The 19310-nt window shown below is 40.7% G+C and overlaps 1 protein-coding gene across 17 annotated transcripts in view; it reads left to right on the top strand.

The window, feature by feature from the left end:
- Positions 1 to 19310, top strand: part of LOC115844238 (protocadherin gamma-C4) — a 177557-nt gene that overhangs the window by 97490 nt on the left and 60757 nt on the right. The window contains exon 1 of one of the 17 annotated variants that reach the window (XM_030841152.2): positions 2744 to 5358. The exons of the other annotated variants lie outside the window; for them this stretch is intronic. Within the exon in view, the coding sequence (XP_030697012.2) occupies positions 2935 to 5358 (2424 nt within the window). The 5' untranslated portion in view covers positions 2744 to 2934. Of the gene's footprint in view, positions 1 to 2743; positions 5359 to 19310 lie in introns of those variants that run through there. 17 annotated transcript variants of the gene reach the window in all.

Raw genomic sequence — 19310 nt, forward strand, 5'->3', positions numbered from 1 at the left:
CTTATTCAGAACATCAATATCTTGGCATATAAGGCTTTTCTTAAGGCTTTGCTTTACTCTAGGTACAATTTGCTAGGGATTCTCTGAGTGCCATTGAATAGATCAGTTTTGTGCCCTACCTTTTCTCAGAGCTACCTGTAGATTTCATCCCAGTGTTAAAGATATTATTTTATGGTATACCTGCCAAACATGTTTATCCTCAGAATCTAAATATTTACACACATGAAAGCACAATAGTGAGGATTTTTTCCTGTATTCTGATGGGCTTCCAGTGTATTACCAGTGATCTCAGTAACTGGAATTAGGTTTGTTTCCCAGAAAAAGGTAAGCTTATAATATTCTTTGGGTTCTATTTTTCCTAAACAATCTCTCTCTCTCTTTTTTTTTTAAATTGAAGTATAGCTGAGTTACAATGTTGTGTTAGTTTCTGGTGTATAGCAAAGTCATTCATATACCATATATATATATATATATGTATATTCTTTTTCATATTCTTTTCCATCATGGTTTATTACAGGGTATTGATCCTAAATATTCTTTTTAAATTATTTATTTATTTATTTATTTTTTTACATCTTTATTGGAGTATAATTGCTTTACAATGGTGTGTTAGTTTATGCTTTATAACAAAGCAAATCAGTTATACATATACATATGTTCCCATATCTCTTCCCTCTTGTGTCTCCCTCCCTCCCACCCTTCCTATCCCACCCCTGTAGGTGGTCACAAAGCACTGAGCTGATCTCCCTGTGCTATGCGGCTGCTTCCCACTAGCTATCTACCTTATGTTTGGTAGTGTATATATGTCCATGCCTCTCTCTTGCTTTGTCACAGCTTACCCTTCCCCCTCCCCATATCCTCAAGTCCATTCTCTAGTAGATCTGTGTCTTTATTCCTGTCTTACCCCTAGGTTCTTCATGACATTTTTTTTCTTAAATTCCATATATATGTGTTAGCATACGGTATTTGTCTTTCTCTTTCTGACTTACTTCACTCTGTATGACAGACTCTAGGTCTATCCACCTCATTACAAATAGCTCAATTTCGTTTCTTTTTATGGCTGGTAATATTCCATTGTATATATGTGCCACATCTTCTTTATCCATTCATCCGATGATGGACACTTAGGTTGTTTCCATCTCCAGGCTATTGTAAATAGAGCTGCAATGAACATTTTGGTACATGACTCTTTTTGAATTACGGTTTTCTCAGGGTATATGCCCAGTAGTGGGATTGCTGAGTCATACGGTAGTTCTATTTGTAGTTTTTTAAGGAACCTCCATACTGTTCTCCACAGTGGCTGTATAAATTTACATTCCCACCAACAGTGCAAGAGTGTTCCCTTTTCTCCACACCCTGTCCAGCATTTATTGTTTCTAGATTTTTTGATGATGGCCATTCTGACTGGTGTGAGATGATATCTCATTGTAGTTTTGATTTGCATTTCTCTAATGATTAATGATGTTGAGCATTCTTTCATGTGTTTGTTGGCAGTCTGTATATCTTCTTTGGAGAAATGTCTATTTAGGTCTTCTGCCCATTTTTGGATTGGGTTGTTTGTTTTTTTGTTGTTGAGCTGCATGAGCTGCTTATAAATTTTGGAGATTAATCCTTTGTCAGTTGCTTCATTTGCAAATATTTTCTCCCATTCTGAGGGTCGTCTTTTGGTCTTGTTTATGGTTTCCTTTGCTGTGTAAAAGCTTTGAAATTTCATTAGGTCCCATTTGTTTATTTTTGTTTTTATTTCCATTTCTCTAGGAGATGGGTCAAAAAGGATCTTGCTGTGATTTATGTCATAGAGTGTTCTGCCTATGTTTTCCTCTAAGAGTTTGATAGTGTCTGGTCTTACATTTAGGTCTTTAATCCATTTTGAGCTTATTTTTGTGTATGGTGTTAGGGAGTGATCTAATCTCATACTTTTACATGTACCTATCCATTTTTCCCAGCACCATTTATTGAAGAGGCTGTCCTTTCTCCACTGTATATTCCTGCCTCCTTTATCAAAGATAACTAAATATTCTTTTGAAATATATTAGTAGAGTACTACCCTTATTTCAAGCAAATGCTAGTTGGAATGCTTCCATTTTGTTCTAAAAATGTTACTGTGTCTTCTTCACTTGATTTCCTGCGAGGTGTGATTCTGGTAATGTGTACAATCAAGTTTCTTATTTTTAGGTTTCCATATTATTGTGAAAATTTGATTTTAACATGTTAAATGTCAACCACATGTTAAAGTAGTTCTTCCATTTAGGCAAATTTAAGAATCTACCAAAAAATTTTGCCACAGATTTTAGCTGGGTGAGAATTTTTAACTTATTCTATTATATAATTTCTCAAAACATGAAACTCCTAAGGAGATTCCCATAATAGGTGTGTATGTGTGGTGGGGGTGATATCAAAGCAGGTGCACTAAAATATACAGTTAAATTTACTGTGTATAGAAACTTCAAATTCATGTAAAGGCTCATTGGAAAAATCAGAATACGCCTACAGGTACAGAAAATAATCTCAAGAAAGTGACTCTGTATGAAAACTCTAGGGCAATAAAAAGAAGCTCACTGAAATTCCAAGTAAAATGGATACTGTAGTTTTGGTTGACTCCACTTCCATCCCTATTTGGAGAACAGTAGGTGGAGCTATTTAAGGTCTGAAAACCAAAATCCTTTCCTGGAGTGCAAGATTGTGCAGTAATTGGTTAGGACTCTGAGCGCCGCTGTTCACCAATCAGGGAGAGAAAAGCAGAGAGAGATCCTGCTAGCCGGGCACTCGCGTTGAAGCACAAAGCACGGATAGAAACTAACCATCTCCGGGACTGTGAGGAAACTGATTGGAAGAGCTCGGGTCCCCCAGCTGTCGGATTTTAAGGACGGATGCGCTGATCCGGACTTCGGTGATCAAGGGAAGAATTGGAAATAATCCTCAAGGAAAGTGACAATGATTCCTGCGCGACTGCACCAGGACTGCAAAAAGCTGGTCCTGCTGGGAGTTCTCCTGGGGGTTCAGTGGGAAACTGGATGCACCCAAATCCACTATTCGGTTCCTGAGGAGCTGGAGAAAGGCTCTAGGGTGGGGAACATCGCCAAGGATCTGGGGTTGGAGCCCTGGGAACTGGAGGAGCGCGGAGTCCGCATCGTCTCCAGAGGTAGGACACAACTTTTTGCTCTGAATCCGCGAAGCGGCAGCTTGGTCACTGCCGGCAGGATAGACCGGGAGGAGCTCTGTATGGGGGCCATCAAGTGTCAACTAAATCTGGAGATTCTGATGGAGGATAAAGTGAAAATATACGGGGTAGTGGTAGAAGTGAGGGACATTAATGATAATGCCCCGTATTTCCAGGAAGGTGAATTAGAAATAAAAATGAGTGAAAATGCAGCCACTGGGATGCGGTTCCCCCTTCCCCACGCTTGGGATCCGGATATAGGGAAGAATTCACTCCAGAGCTATGAGCTCAGTAGTAATACTCACTTCTCCCTGGACGTGCAAAGCGGAGCGGATGGTAATAAATATCCGGAATTGGTGCTGGAGCGCGCCCTGGACCGCGAGGAAAAGGCCGTTCACCACCTGGTTCTCACGGCTTCCGACGCGGGCTATCCAGTCCGCACTGGCACCGCGCGCATCCGTGTGATGGTCGTTGATGTGAACGACAACGCACCAGCGTTTGCTCAGTCCGAGTACCGTGTGAGCGTTCCGGAGAATGTGGCCGTGGGCACTGAGCTGCTTCTGGTAAACGCCACCGACCCTGACGAAGGAGCCAACGCGGAAGTGATGTATTCCTTCCGGTATGTGGACAACAAAGCGGCCCAACTTTTCAAGCTAGATTGTAATTTAGGAACAATTTCAACAATAGGGGAGTTGAACCACGAGGAATCAGGATTCTACGAGATGGAAGTGCAAGCAATGGATAACGCAGGATATTCTGCACGAGCCAAAGTCCTCATCACAGTTTTGGACGTGAATGATAACGCCCCTGAAGTAGTAGTCACCTCTCTCTCCAGCTCCATTCTGGAAAACTCTCCCAGAGGGACGTTAATTGCCCTTCTAAATGTAAACGATCAAGACTCTGGGGAAAATGGACAAGTGATTTGTTTCATCCAAGGGAATCTGCCCTTTAAATTAGAAAAGGCTTATGGAAATTATTATAGTTTAGTAACAGACACACTCCTAGACCGAGAACTGGTTCCTAGCTACAACATCACGGTGACTGCCACTGACCGAGGAAGTCCGCCCCTGTCCACGGAAACTCACATCACCCTGAACGTGGCAGACACCAACGACAATCCGCCCGCCTTCTCTCATGCCTCCTACTCCGCATATATCCTAGAAAACAACCCCAGAGGAGCGTCCATCATCTCTGTGACTGCCCATGACCCCGACTATGGAGAGAATGCCCAGGTCACTTACTCCCTGGCGGAGGACAGCCTCCAGGGAGCTCCCCTGTCCTCCTACGTCTCCATAAACTCAGACACTGGCGTCCTGTATGCGTTGCGTTCCTTCGACTATGAGCAGTTCCGAGACTTGCAGCTACAAGTGATGGCACATGACAGCGGGGACCCTCCACTCAGCAGCAACGTGTCGCTGAGCCTGTTTGTGATGGACCAGAACGACAACTCGCCAGAGATCCTCTTCCCCGCCGTACCCACCGATGGCTCCATGGGCGTGGAGCTGGCACCCCGCTCCGCAGAGCCCGGCTACCTGGTGACCAAGGTGGTGGCTGTGGACAGAGACTCGGGCCAGAACGCCTGGCTGTCCTACCGCCTCCTCAAGGCCAGCGAGCCGGGGCTCTTCGCGGTGGGGCTGCACACGGGCGAGGTGCGCACAGCGAGGGCCCTGCTGTACAGTGACACACTCAAGCAGACCCTGGTGGTGGCGGTCCAGGACCACGGGCAGCCCCCTCTCTCTGCCACCGTCACACTCACAGTGGCAGTAGCGGACAGCATCCCCGACGTCCTGGCTGATCTAGGCAGCCTTGAGTCTCCCGTCAGCCCCGACAATTCGGACCTCACGCTGTACCTGGTGGTGGCGGTGGCTGCCGTCTCCTGCGTCTTCCTCGCCTTTGTCATTGTGCTGCTGGCGCTCAGGCTGAGGCGCTGGCACACGTCGCGCCTGCTCAAGGCTTCAGGAGGCGGGTTAGCGGGTGTGCCCGCCTCTCAGTTTGTGGGCGTGGACGGGGTGCGGACTTTCCTGCAGACCTATTCCCACGAGGTCTCGCTCACAGCGGACTCGCGGGGGAGTCACGTGATCTTCCCGCAGCCCAACTACGTGGACACACTCATCAGCCAGGAGAGCTGTGAGAAAAGCGAGCCTGTCTTGCTCTCGGGCGATTCCGTGTTTTCTAAAGATAATCATGCATTAATTCAGGTGAGTGCATATCAAACATTCTCCTCTGAGCTTTGAGCAAGATATCTCTTATTACAGGTAATTAGTATATATTCGGAATTTATAAAACAGCAAGAAATTTTTATAAACATTGCAGGCACCATTGACAACCGGGCCGACTTCCTTCAGGCTTTTCCTCACGTCTATTTGTAATAATTTTAAAAATATTTGTGTATGTTATATATAAAATTTTATATCCATTTTATACAGTACTTTTAATACTCTATATAATTTTTCTAATTTAATTTACCAACCGTACAGCTCTTCTTGCTTTTGATTGCTGTTTTTATTTCCCATCGGCCGTCCAGCAGGTTTATGTTGAACGTCTGATGCCAATTTATCTCTTAAGAACACAGATTCTTCTAGAGGGGATAAATCTAATTCAATCAAAAGTATATAAATGATATTTTAAATAAACTATTATAAATAGAGCGGCTTCTGACTACACATGAAATTGCCTAACAAATTCATAAATTGCATTTAGTTTCTTTTCAAGTGCAATAATTCTGGTTATTAGGGATGCATACATTATACTTTCTCAGTGTCCTAAGTTATTTCATGGTTTCACATCATTCATGAAATTCCAAATATCGTGAGTTTATTTCTTATGCATTTAAAAACGTTCTCACTGAAATATGCACGGTGTAAGTGTTGTCATGAGGAAAAACTGAAGAGATTGTTCATTTTTCATCCCCATTACAGAGTTCAGGAATACAAGTCTATATGTGTTTCCAGTTTAGATATTTCTTTTGCCCATTATCCACACTGACGATATTATGGTGACTCTGTGGAATATTCAGAGTTAACAGATTGTGTTTTGAGCACATTTTTGATATAGTGGTAAATTTGTAGTAATTCTCTCTTCTTATTTAAAATTTCCCATAATTCTCACACACGGACAATTTTCTCGAAAATGCACCGATTCTGTTTCCTGAGAACCTTACGCTTATTGTAGAATGTTGAACAGAAATCAAATGCTAAAATATATTATTCTTGGGAAAGCGTTGCTGTAACCTGTGAGAAGCCTGGTTTCTTTTGGTGAATTCTTTTTTTTTTTTTAAGGATTTTTAAAAAATTAATTAATTTATTTATTATTATGGTTTTGGCTGTGTTGGGTCTTCGTTTCTGTGCGAGGGCTTTCTCTAGTTGCAGCAAGCTGGGGCCACTCTTCATCACGGTGCGTGGGCCTTTCACTGTCACGGCCTCTCTTGTTGCGGGGCACAGGCTCCAGACGTGCAGGCTCAGTAGTTGTGGCTCATGGGCTCTAGAGCGCAGGCTCAGTAGTTGTGGCGCACGGGCCTAGTTGCTCCGCGGCATGTGGAATCTTCCCAGACCCGTGTCCCCTGCATTGGCAGGCAGATTCTCAACCACTGCACCATCAGGGAAGCCCTCTTTTGGTGAATTCTATAAAGGGGAAGGAAATCATAACATCCTAATTATTTTCTCCTGACTTGTTGCCTATCTGTTTTCAAAAATACAATAGGTAATTAAAACCAAGACTTATAAAAGAGATTGAAAACGATTTGGAGAATGAAAGATAATCAAGTTGCCCTAAAATGAGGCAGTTACTGCTACTGAAATTCACATGTCACTTTATGCTTCTTGACAGCCAAGACAAAAAAAGGAAATTAAAAAAAAAAAAGGAGATGTAAAGTGGATCTATTTGCCTTATTTTTTTTTAAGGAAGTTTTTTTTTTTTACACATCTTTATTGGAGTATAATCACTTTACAATGGTCTGTTAGTTTCTGCTTTATAATAAAGTGAATCAGCTATACATATACATATATCCCCATATCTCCTCCCTCTTGCGTCTCCCTCCCACCCTCCCTATCCCACCCCTCTAGGTTGCCACAAAGCACCGAGCTGATCTCCCTGTGCTATGTGGCTGCTTCCCACTAGCTATCTATTTTACTTTTGGTAGTATATATACGTCCATGCCACTCTCTCACTTCATTCCAGCTTACCTTTCCCCCTTGAAGGAAGTTTTTGAGCATATCTAAAATGGCAAACTTCATATTGACATTAAGTTCCAAATGGAATTTAATAAGTAGAGCTTTCTAAATAATACCAAGGAAAACAGAAATGTAACTTCTGTTGTTTTGTAAAAGCTATCAAAATGTTTATCACGTGGCCAGTTTTCTTGTGGTGGTTGATTCAAAATGAAAGACGTAACACACAATAGAAATTATTTGGGAAGCTAAACTAGCATAGTCCAATTACGCTGACTTTGTTCATGTAACTTGATTTAGGGACAAATCATTAAGAGCTAGGGCAATAAATAGTGATGACCCTTAGGCTGTATCTCAGGTATCAGTGATCTCAATTATGCTTCCAGTATGAGCTAAATTGGCTTCATTAAATAGTTGCTGAGTGAATGAATGAACAAATGTATGTGCTCTGGGGATTACCTAATATCAGTATTCCAAGATGTAGTGTGACAGAGAAACAGCAGCTATGTAACGAGGTAACTCCTAACTGTGTGACCTTTGACGTTATTCAATTGCTTTCAGCTTCAGCAAAATAGGGATTGTAATATGTAATTTGAAAGATTGTGGTGAAGCCTAGTGATAACATATAAACCGTCTGGTTCATAATATGTACTTAATTAACAGTAGTCCTTTTTTTTTTTTTAACATTGTTGATAGAAAAAAGAGTCCTGCTTTCAATATCAGTACACTTGACATTCTGTTGGGAAAAGTAATAATGATTTGTGTACTCCTCCACACAATACAATGGGATGACCTGTGAGTGGAAGTAAAACTGTTCTAACAATTTTATGAAAGCTACTGTAAAAATCTTAAGTGCTTAGGCACGTTCTTGATTGAGAAGGCCCTGTTTGGGGTCATGAAAGATAGGGGGAAGATTGTTTTTGATGAGACAATTTTATGAATGTTAATTTTTCTCTCTCTGAATGATAGTTTAACTTAAACAAGCGTCCTGTGTAACTTATTATTTAAGGACCAATTTACTCCAATAGAATTGCTAGGATGATTTAAATGGAAAATGGATCACCAAAATCTGAAAGCTGGAGTTATTTGGTTTTGGCCACATGAGAATTTAAGTTAATGGCTGCACAAAATATCAATCTTAGCTTTAGGATATTTGTTGATAATTAGGTTATTTGTTGATTGGTTTTTTTAGAGTAATTGGACAATGGGCTTGGATTTTATTTCCTCTGGTTTCAGTAATGAAATTATGTCAAGGACTTTTCTTATCTTCCTTTGTGTTATATGGAAGGTGGGTATGCATTCACTTAATCTAGTTAAAGTATTCAGCTATAACTTAAAAATTGTAGTTCCTCTATTTTATAGCACCTAAAATTGGAATGTAATCTATCATCATTCTTCCCCCACTTCCATTCTATAAGAGATACCCTCCTTGAAGCAGTAATGGCCTAGGATCCTTGCTGAGTCTGTACAACTTGTTGAGACTACTCAACCCATAGATTATTTTAAGCTGCGTTAGAAGACTAATGATAAACGAGTGGATTGTATTACAGTTTTCTCAGTTATATGTAACAGAGTATAGCTGTGATCATGAATTGGTTAGTTCTGGTGAAAAATCTGCTTTTTCCTTATGCAAGGTATCAAGTTCAAGAAAGTAAACGCCTTCACGTTAAATATGTACCACGCTTTGTATATCTATTATACCTCAGTAAAGCTATTTTAAAAAATTTTAAGCAAACACATAGTTGTGACGGGATGTTGATCAAACTAATGACTGTATATATTAGGAAAGAGACAGATTTATTCTCTAATGTTACACTTGGAGTTCATTTTTAGGAAACCATACCTAATGAAAAGTTATCAATAACAGAGCACACTCTTTAGGACACATTTTTAAAACACTGATAGGAAAAGATAGCCAATGGCAAAGATAATTGAAAAAACTCTTTGATAGAGGATACGTTTTCTGGATACCAAATTGGAAGAGCTCTAGTTCAGGAAAATGTGATGAAATTGCCATCAGATGGACCATAGAGGAGATAAAATAATTTATCTATATGTAGAAAGAAATCAGTACCTCCACAATTTCTCTGAGAGAAGCCATAAAAAGATCTACTATGTTTGATAATCATTGAGGACAAGCGTAATTTCTTAGTTCATCTTTAAGTCTCTGAAGAATTGCACACAGTTGTTTGTATACCTTCTAAATACTCAAAAAAAGGCTTGAATTCAATGATTAGAAAGTAATCTCTTGGGGAAAAATCATAGTGCAAATCCATTTTACATGTGCTTTCCCTCTACATCAAACTCCTAATAAGAGCCAACTCTCTGATCTATCTATATGAAGATAAGGAACTGAAGATTTATCACATTTTTAAAATAGGTGCCACAATCCATAAGATTTCTATGTTGTGAAACCTGCTAGAAGCTTTCTATATATTTATAGCTGAAGATCCAACCAATAGTTCATCCTGAGACTGTGTATATGAAAAAAGTAAAGCCTTTTCCCCCACCAAAAAATAAAAATAAAAAGAGAGACTCAATCTAAAAATACTCTTAAATGTCTAGAAGAAATAAAAAGAAGTCATTGCTTTGATTTCATATGCTGGAGTCATTGAGAATATAAACTTCGAAGAATATTTAATTGCCTGAATAAAACTGTACTACTGCTTCTCAACTTGCAAATTCCAGTGAGAAACATCTTTCTCTTTGCTCTCAATTCTTCAGAACCTTGACCTCTAATTTCTTCAGGTTGCAGTTCTAGAGTAGGGACGCAGAGCAGTGCTATCAGCCCATGTAGAAACAGAGGTAAACAAGGAGATCCCATAATATTTCCACGGGGTGACTTTCCTAATCGCACCTTGCCAGAGATCTGGGGCTAGGTGTCCAGGACTTAATGGGCTCAGAAGCTGCAAGTTAATGTGGAAAAAGAATACCTCACTCCAAGTGAAGAAAGTGGGGATTTATTTGTGAGTAACAGGATGGACCTGGAGCAGATATGCCGACATACTATACTTCGTATCATACGTTTATAAGTGGTAGTTGAGAATCCTTTAAATGTTTTTCACGTTAATATAGATAGTCAAGATGTAAACGATAATACTCCCCAGTTCAGCAGGAGTGCTATTGAGTTAAATATGTGAGTTGATCCAGCCTGGAGCAAGGTTTGCAATAGTACCTGCAAAAGATCCTGATGATGGAAGCAATTCCTTTACAAAGTTATCACCCTAACAGCAACTGTATATTTGTCTTCCAAGTAAAATAGACCAACAGTGGAAACAAATAGATTGAACTTGTGTTAGAGAAGCCACTAGACTGGGAAAAGCAGAGGTCGCATCACTTAGTCCTGACAGCATTAGATGGAGAGGAGCACCAGAAACAGAGCCACTCGGATCCCGACCCTGGTGGTCGACGCCAACTACAACCCCTCAACCTCCGATTTCAGCCAGAATGTATACAGGGTCAGCCTTCAAGAAGACATGCCCCTAGGCACCTCCATGATGAGGCTGAGGGCCACTGACCTGGACAAGGGCATCAAAGTGGAGATCAAGAATGTCTTCGCAGCCCAGAGTACCCATATCCGGTTTGGCCTTGATCATGGTAGAGGAGAAATGAAAACCTTAAGTACATCGGAATATGAAGAGATTAAAAAGTATTCCATAGTTTTGGAAGGAAGGAATGGGGGTGTGTGTGGGGGATTGGTTTCCCAGTGTAGTTGAGATCAAAATTCTAGATGATGATGACAAAGTACTGAAGGTTTTTTTTTTTGGCCGCGACTGGCGGCTTGCAGGATCTTAGTTCCCTGACCAGGGATTGAACCCTCGACCTCAGCAGTAAAAGCGCGGGGTCCTAACCACTAGACTGCCAGGGAATTCCCCCCAGAGATTATTTTTACTTCTATTTTCATAATAATTCCTGCAGATTCTGCACCTCAGATAGTAACTGCTCTGTTTAAAACACAGGATCCAGATTCAGGAGAAAACAGGGAGGTCAAATGTCTGGTACAAGAAAATACACTTTTTAGAATTGAATCTTTCACCAATAATTACTACAAGCTTGTAACAGATGGGGCCCTAGAGTGGGAGCAAACCCTGGAGTGCAATGTTACCATCACAGCTGCTGACAGAAGTAAGGCACCACTCTCCTGCAGCAGAAGCATCACACAGCACAGTGGCGATGTCAACAACAACGCTCCAGTTTTCCATCAGTCCTCCTAAGTGGTCCACGTGGATGAGAACAACCTTCCTGGCACCTCCATTGCCCAAGTCTGCACCTCAGATCCCAATCTGGGACCCAATGCCTGCATCTCCTACTCCACCATGCTATTGAGTAAAATACTCAATTCAAATACTTTGAGTGAATTTGAGCTAGCACAGAATGCCAAATCGAGACATTCCTTGTAATCAGGTAATTGTACAGATGGATCCCAATAATGGTAGTGTGGCATTTCACCAAACTTGCAGTTTATAAACACTTCAAAAATTAGGTACTAACATTTGCATATAAAATTCCCCATTATATATTTTACTGTCAGTCTTTTTGGAAGCTTGCCGTATAGCAACAACGACCACACACAAAAAAGGAAAAACAATTACCTTTGGAAAGTGAAAATACGTAAAATGGATAATATGGAAACACTGAAAAGAGTGAAAGGATTACTGGTAAGTCAAAAGAAAGAGAATATTAGGAGAAAGATGCATTAGAATGCGTCTAATTGGTTAGTCACGGTAGGGTTCCTTGTTGGTGTGGGTTTTGTTGTGCAAGATATGTTAATTTTATTATAAATTCCACCTGGCTGTTGGTCTCCAAAAGGAATTCAACAAATCAGATAATTTGGCATCTTCAACCTGGATTCTGATGCTCACCTGAAAAGTTTGCTAAAACTTGGAAACCAAGAAAAGGCAAGCATCTCAACAAATACGTGTCACTTTCATTTACTGGCTTTATCTTATTTAACATTGTTCTAGCAGTACGTTAGAGGAGGCAGTGAATATTCCTGGTGGACAAGGGGCACTTGTTTTATACCTACTGACTCTTCTATTTACATTTTTAAAAGTAGTTTTTGCATATGTGGTATGAGGCAGTGATTCAGTGAGGTAGGGGTTAAGGTTCTTTTTTCCTATATGGATGCCCAGTTTTTCCAGCATCACTTGTCAAAAAACTTTTCCTTTTCCTATTGAATTGCTTTGGTACCCCTGTTGAAAATCATTTGATCTATATATATGGGTCTATTTCTAGACTCTACATCATGTGCCATTGATCTATCCATCCCTTTGCCAATACCACTCTGTCTTGATTATTGTAGCTTTATAAGTCTTGAGGTCAGGTAGTAAGTCCCCCAAGTTTTTTCTTCTTTTTCAACGCTGTTTTGACTATTCTTAGTTCTTTGCCTGTCCAAATAAATTAAAATTGTCTTGTCACTTTCTAGAGGGGAAAAGCCTGAAGGGATTTTGAATGGGATTTATTGCCTTGAAACTATAAATCTACTGGTGGAGGGGTCATCTTAACAATATTGAGACTTCCAATCCAGGAGAATAGTATATATTTCATATTTCCATTTATTTAGGTCTTCTTTAACTTCTCTCTGCAATGTTTTAGGTCTTGTATATCTTTAATTAAATTATTCCTACACATTTGATGCTTTTGGATGTTATTGTAAAATGTATTTCTTATTTCATTTTCTGATTGCTAGTTTACAGAAAAACGATTGATTTTTGTATATTGCATATGCTTTTGAAAAACAGGAGGTGTAGGGTGCTCTATTCTCATACTGTATGAGAATATAATGTAAGAGAATATAGTATAAGCTTAAATCACCTCTACGTAAGTTCAGGCTTACATTCTGTGCAGGAGGAGGTTGGAAGAGTCTACCCCCAAACAGAGCAAACACTAGTGTCTGCCCCAAGTCTAGTAGAGTGGATCATTCATTCATTTCTGTAACAAATATTTATTAACTGCCTATTATATGCAAGGCATTGTCCTAGGTGCCAAGGGTGCATCAATGAACAGGCAGATATGATTTCTGCAATTAATGGGTCCCCATTCTATGATATGATCTTTTACAAGCCTGATAAATGCCACCAAGGAGAAAAACCGGGTGCTAAGAGAGCTTGTAATAGAGAGGCCTACTCTGGTCTGAAGGGTCAGGTAAGTCTTCTTTCAGGAAGTGATTCTTCCTGTGCTATCTGAAGGATGAATATAAGTTAGCTAGGTAACAAGGAGATTAAAGAAGAAATTGTCAGGCAGAGGGAATAGCATGTATAAAGGACCTTTAAAAAAGAAAAGAAAAGGTGAGCAAATTAAAAAGGGTTAGGGAGGTTAGAAATGGAAAATAAGTAAGTGAGGTACATTTTAAGTAACCTTGTACTTAGGAGCTATTGAAAGGTTTGAAACAAGGCAGAGACAAGATATGGTTTAAATTTTTTTTTTTTTTTTTTTGCGGTACGCGAGCCTCTCACTGCTGTGGCCTCTCCCGCTGCAGAACACAGCCTCCGGACGCGCAGGCTCAGCGGCCATGGCTCACTGGCCCAGCCGCTCCGCGGCATGTGGGATCCTCCCGGACCGGGGCACGAACCCGTGTCCCCTGCATCGGCAGGCGGACTCCCAACCACTGTGCCACCAGGGAAGCCCTGGTTTAAATTTTTAAAAGATTACTCTGGCTGCTGTGTGGTGAATAGATATATGAGGGTTATAAATGGAAGTAGGGAGAACAGAGGGGAGACTGCGTTCCTGGTAAGAAATGGTGCTGCACTGGATTCAAGGGAAGGCGGTGGATATAGAAATAAATGGATAGGGACTTCTCTGGTGACACAGTGGTTAATAATCTGCCTGCCAATGCAGGGGACACGGGTTTGAGCCCTGGTCGGGGAAGATCTCGCATGCCGCAGAGCAACTAAGCCCACAACTACTGAGCCTTCGCTCTAGAGCCCGTGAGCCACAACTACTGAGCCCACAGGCCACAACTACTGAAGCCCTTGTGCCTAGAACCTATGCTGCACAACAAGAGAAGCCACCACAATGAGAAGCCAGCGCACCGCAACAAAGAGTAGCTCCGGCTCGCCAAAACTAGAGAAAGCCTGTGCGCAGCAATGAAAACCCAATGCAGCCAAAAATAAATAAAAGAAAATAATTTATACAAAAAAAGAAATAAATGGGTAGATTGGAGATGTATTTAGGAAATATATCCAACAAGACAATAATGGAGTGGGTGGAATGTAAATTCCGTAAGGGCAGGGACTGTTTTCTTTATTATTATATTCTTCATATCATTGCCTGGCACATGATAGATTCTTTTTTTTTTGTCATAGTTTGTCTTTTCTTTTCTTTTTTTTTTTTTACGTGATAGATTCTTAATAAAAAATTGTTCACTGAATAAAGGATGAAAAGGGGGGCATAAGAATTATTTCCAGGTTTCTGAATTAAGGAATTGGATGGACAAAGGTACTATTTAGTGAGATGTGGAAGAGTAGAGAAGGGTAGATTTCAAAGAAATCAAGAGTTGAGTTGTAAGCATGTTAAGTTTAAGAGTCTGAGAAACATCCAAGTGCAGATATTAAGAGTGTGGTTGGGCATATGGTCACCATTCTTTTACTCTGATTTCTTCCATTGTGATAATCCCTTCAGATGGGTAGAACTTTACCAGGTTGAGCATGATAAACTTCCTGATAGCTCTACACAGGTATGTTTTTGGGCTCATGGCAGAGCTACTCCTGTGTTTTATTTTTCTTATTGATCTTTTTTTCACTATTAGAAACAACCAGCACCCAGAGAACCTCACTGTCTCTAATTCATACTCACCCCACTCTTGAGACTAGTCCTGGTACCCAGTTCTTTTCTGCCTCTGGAATTCTGTTTGGATCATAACTTATCAGGCTTTTAAAATTTGTTGTTGTTTAATTTTCTCCCACTTGATTGTATGTTTTCCATGGACATTTTTTTTTTTTTCCCATGGACATTTTTAAGCTCAGTTTTTCTTCACCATCAGTTTTTGGCTTATAAACAGTAAAATTTCAGATAAGGAATGTTTAGGATAAAAAGTGCATAGCCATAATAATAAAATTTTTGGATTTTAATATTGTGAATATACTTGGAAGATTGTATACCCACACCTACCTTAAACATCCTGTAGAGTCCCCAGTAACGTTGTAAAAAAGATACTGCTTCTTATTCTATGACTTTCATCTGGTACATACTTTCCTCCTTATCAACGTGTTAGCTCTCTCTCACCAGCAAGTATATAGTTCCTAGATGACAAGGATTTATTTATTTTTTCATGCTATGTTTTTAAGGCATGTAACAGTGCTTGACACTATTAAGCTCTAAATAAATATTCCTTAAGTGAATTAACAGTGACTAAGCATTTGAAGCTGAAAGCAACAGTATTAATGATCATAGAACTTCTTTTGCCCTTGAGGGTATAGAAATTTTCCATATTTTGATGGGGGTAGATTATATGGTGTATACATTTGCCAAAACTCATTGAACTTAAGATCCTTTCATTTCACTGTATGTAAACAATATTTCAATTTAAAAGGAGATTTAAGAAAATAAAACATCAGATTCTCCTCACCACCCTCACCTTGCCTCCAGACTCACCCCTAAGAGGTCACTACTGTTAATACCTGATTATGTGTACTTCCAAGCATTTTTCTGTATATGTAAATGCGTGTGCTGTTTGCACAACAGGGATCATCTTACAGTACATATACTGTTCTGCAACCTGCTTTTCCCAGTTAATAATATCTCAGGGACACCTTTTTTGAATCCTTATAGGTCTGCTATCTACCTCAATCTTACTAATTTTCTTTTATTTATTTTACTTTGGGGTAGGAAGCACATTTACATGGTTCAAAAATCAAAACAATATAATAGGCATGTATTTTCTCTTTCCCATTCCTGTCCTTTTTCTATTCCACTTGTTTCCTCCTACCCCCTTGTATGGTCAGGCCACTCAAGATGGCTGCTTTCTTGCCCTCTGAACATCCCCTGCTCGACCAGTCCCTGTTTCACCTACAACCTACTCACATGACTATCCAATCCTCTTAATCATAGGGCTTAATCACCTATGTGTTTGCCCCCTGCCCCAGCCGCTGGTTTCCCTGGTTAACTGATGAACCAACCTGACATCAACTGCACTATAAAGGGTAGCCTCCTTCTCCCCCTTCTCCTGATTGCTCCTGAACATCCCAGGAGCAATTGTCTCAGTGCCAATGGCTTGTCAACCCAGAGGCAACTAGTCAAACCGTCTTAGTTCAACTGTCGATCACTGAAAGGTCATTGCCAACTATCGGTCAGGACAATAACTCACTTTTGCACTTGCCACCAGATCTCCCCACCAGAGGAAAACATTACAAAATGGCCCTGCGATGGGCAGTTAAGTCCCCAGTGGTTTGGGTTTGCATACTCCACAGTGTATGTGGGGAATAGGATTAGAAAGGGACTTACAGATTTCACCTGCCTTCTACCCAGCCCCACTTAAACTACTAAGGTAATTAATCAGAGACCCTTACTAGGGAAAATCAGCATCATTTTAACCTGGTGGTCTTATTATACCGCCTCGTCAGTATTTGGCACCAGCTGAGGGTACTGAGGGTGGATAGGCGGTATGGTACTGCAGGCCAAGACAAAAAAACCACAGGCAGGGGTGATATTATCTCAGAGTGCTGTTACTGCTTGTATTTTGCTCAAAGGTCATGATATCTTCTGTATTGTACCTGTGAAAAATCTTACATTTCATCCCTAGCCTGTGCAGAGGGAGTCTGTTCACGGACTGGGCATCGGCGGCGGCCTCACTGTGAAATGTGTCTGATTGCTGGGTCTGCAGCGAGATGCCTCTATTGCTGTAGAATGGCAAGTAGAAGCCCTGGCTAAACATCCAGCAGCTGCCTTAAATAATACTAGACATGCAATTACCCTCCTGTCTGAGGAGACCACCCAAATGAGACAAGTGGTCCTTCAAAACAGGATGGCTCTGGACATGCTAATGGCAGCACAAGGCGGGACCTGTGCTCTCATTCAAACTCAATGTTGTGTATATATACCCAATAACTCCCACAGTATTTCCTCTGCTACGAAAGCTTTAGGCCAGGACAACCCTGCCATAGATTCCCTCTCCATCACCTCGGTAGGCGCTTGGCTCCACAATTTGCCCACATGGCGAATGAGTATTTTTCACATACCAGCTGTCTTACTCTTGATACTCTTTAGCTGCTGGTGTCTGTGTGGCATTTGTGGTGTGTGGTTGCGGTGCACCTCTACATACCTGACATCAGGGATATCGTGGAAGAGGGGGTGAACCAAGATTGTAAGGGTCATGCAGAGTACCTAGGGGTGGAGCGTATGGTCAGGCCACTCAAGGTGGCTGTTCTCTCACTGTCTGTACATCCCCTGCTTGACCAGTCCCTGCATCACTTACAACCTACTCACATGATTATCCAATCCTCTTAATCATAGAGTTTAATCAGTAACTACGTGCTTGCCCCCTGCCCCAGCCGCTGGTTTCCCTGGTAACTGATGAGCCAACCTGACGTCATTTCCCCCTATAAATGGTAACCTCCATTTCCCGTGAGTAGCGAAGGTTGTTGCCACGTCCTGCTTGCTGTCTGCTGTTCATGGTGGAGTGTTGCTCCACGACCTTTTGCTTCTGACTTGTAGGATTCCCTATCCAACAAATCATTGATGTCTCTGTCACGGTCTCCGGGCTTTTTCTTCAGTCTTGGAGTTGGGCAAGTACAGAGCTTGTAGGCCCGCGGGCTGCAGCCTAACACCCGTAGAGGTAAACTTAATTAGTTTCTTAAGTATCCTTTCAGCATTTCTTTATACAAATGTGGGTGAATTATGGATATGTTTTTATATCCCCACTTTTCTTACAAAAGAGATAACATGCTATACATTGTTCTGTATCTTGCTTTCTTCACTCCTCAAAGTATCCTTTAAAACTATTCTCATATTAATACATAAGAAAGCTGTTTTTTTAAACAGCTGCTTAGTATTCTATTGTGCTATTAATCAGTCTCCTGGTTAGTAAATTGATACTTGGGTTGTTCCAATCTTTGAGTATTACAAACAACTGCACTGAATAGCCTTGTACCTGCATTATTTTGTACATATGCAATATATTTGTGGGATAAATTTTCAGAAGTGGAATTGCTGAGTCAAAGAAAAAAATGGGCTTGTAATTTTGATAGATACCTTCACAGCAAGTTTTTTTTTTAACTTTTTATTTTGAAATAATTTCAAATTTACAGAAGGGTTGCAAGAATTGTACAAAGAACTGTATACACTTTATCCACTTGTTAATATTTTGTCTTTTGCTACATTTCCTTTATCATTTCTCTCTTTCATTCTCTATCATTCCTATGTATGTGTACACATGTGTGTACGTATTTATGAGTGTACACAGGTTACTGTTTTTATGAACTATTTGAGAGTAAGTTGTAGATATCATGTCTCTTTATTCCTGAGCACTTCATTGTGTTTTTTTTTTTTTTTTTTGTGGTACGCGGGCCTCCCACTGCCGTGGCCTCACCCGTTGCGGAGCACAGGCTCCGGACGCGCAGGCGCAGCGGCCGTGGCTCACGGGCCCAGCCGCTCCGCGGCATGTGGGATCTTCCCGGACCAGGGCACGAACCCGTGTCCCCTGCATCGGCAGGCGGACTCTCAACCACTGCACCACCAGGGAAGCCCCATTGTGTATTTTCTAAGAACAAGGACATTCTTTATATAACTGAATTTCAATAATGAAAATAAGAAAGTTTAACATTGATACAATATGATTATTTATAGTCTGTACTCAAACTTTACCCATACTTTACAGTAATTTTTTCAAGTCCAGGCTCACACAATGCATTTAGTTGTCATGTCTCTTTAGTTTACTTTAATCTGAAACAGTTCCTCAGCCTTGTTTTGCCTTACACTGTCTTTTTTTTTAAGATGTTGGGGGTAGGAGTTTATTAATTAATTAATTTATTTTTGCTGTGTTGGGTCTT

The sequence above is a fragment of the Globicephala melas genome, chromosome 3 (assembly GCF_963455315.2).
Source record: "Globicephala melas chromosome 3, mGloMel1.2, whole genome shotgun sequence".
NCBI classification, from domain to species: Eukaryota; Metazoa; Chordata; class Mammalia; order Artiodactyla; family Delphinidae; genus Globicephala; species Globicephala melas.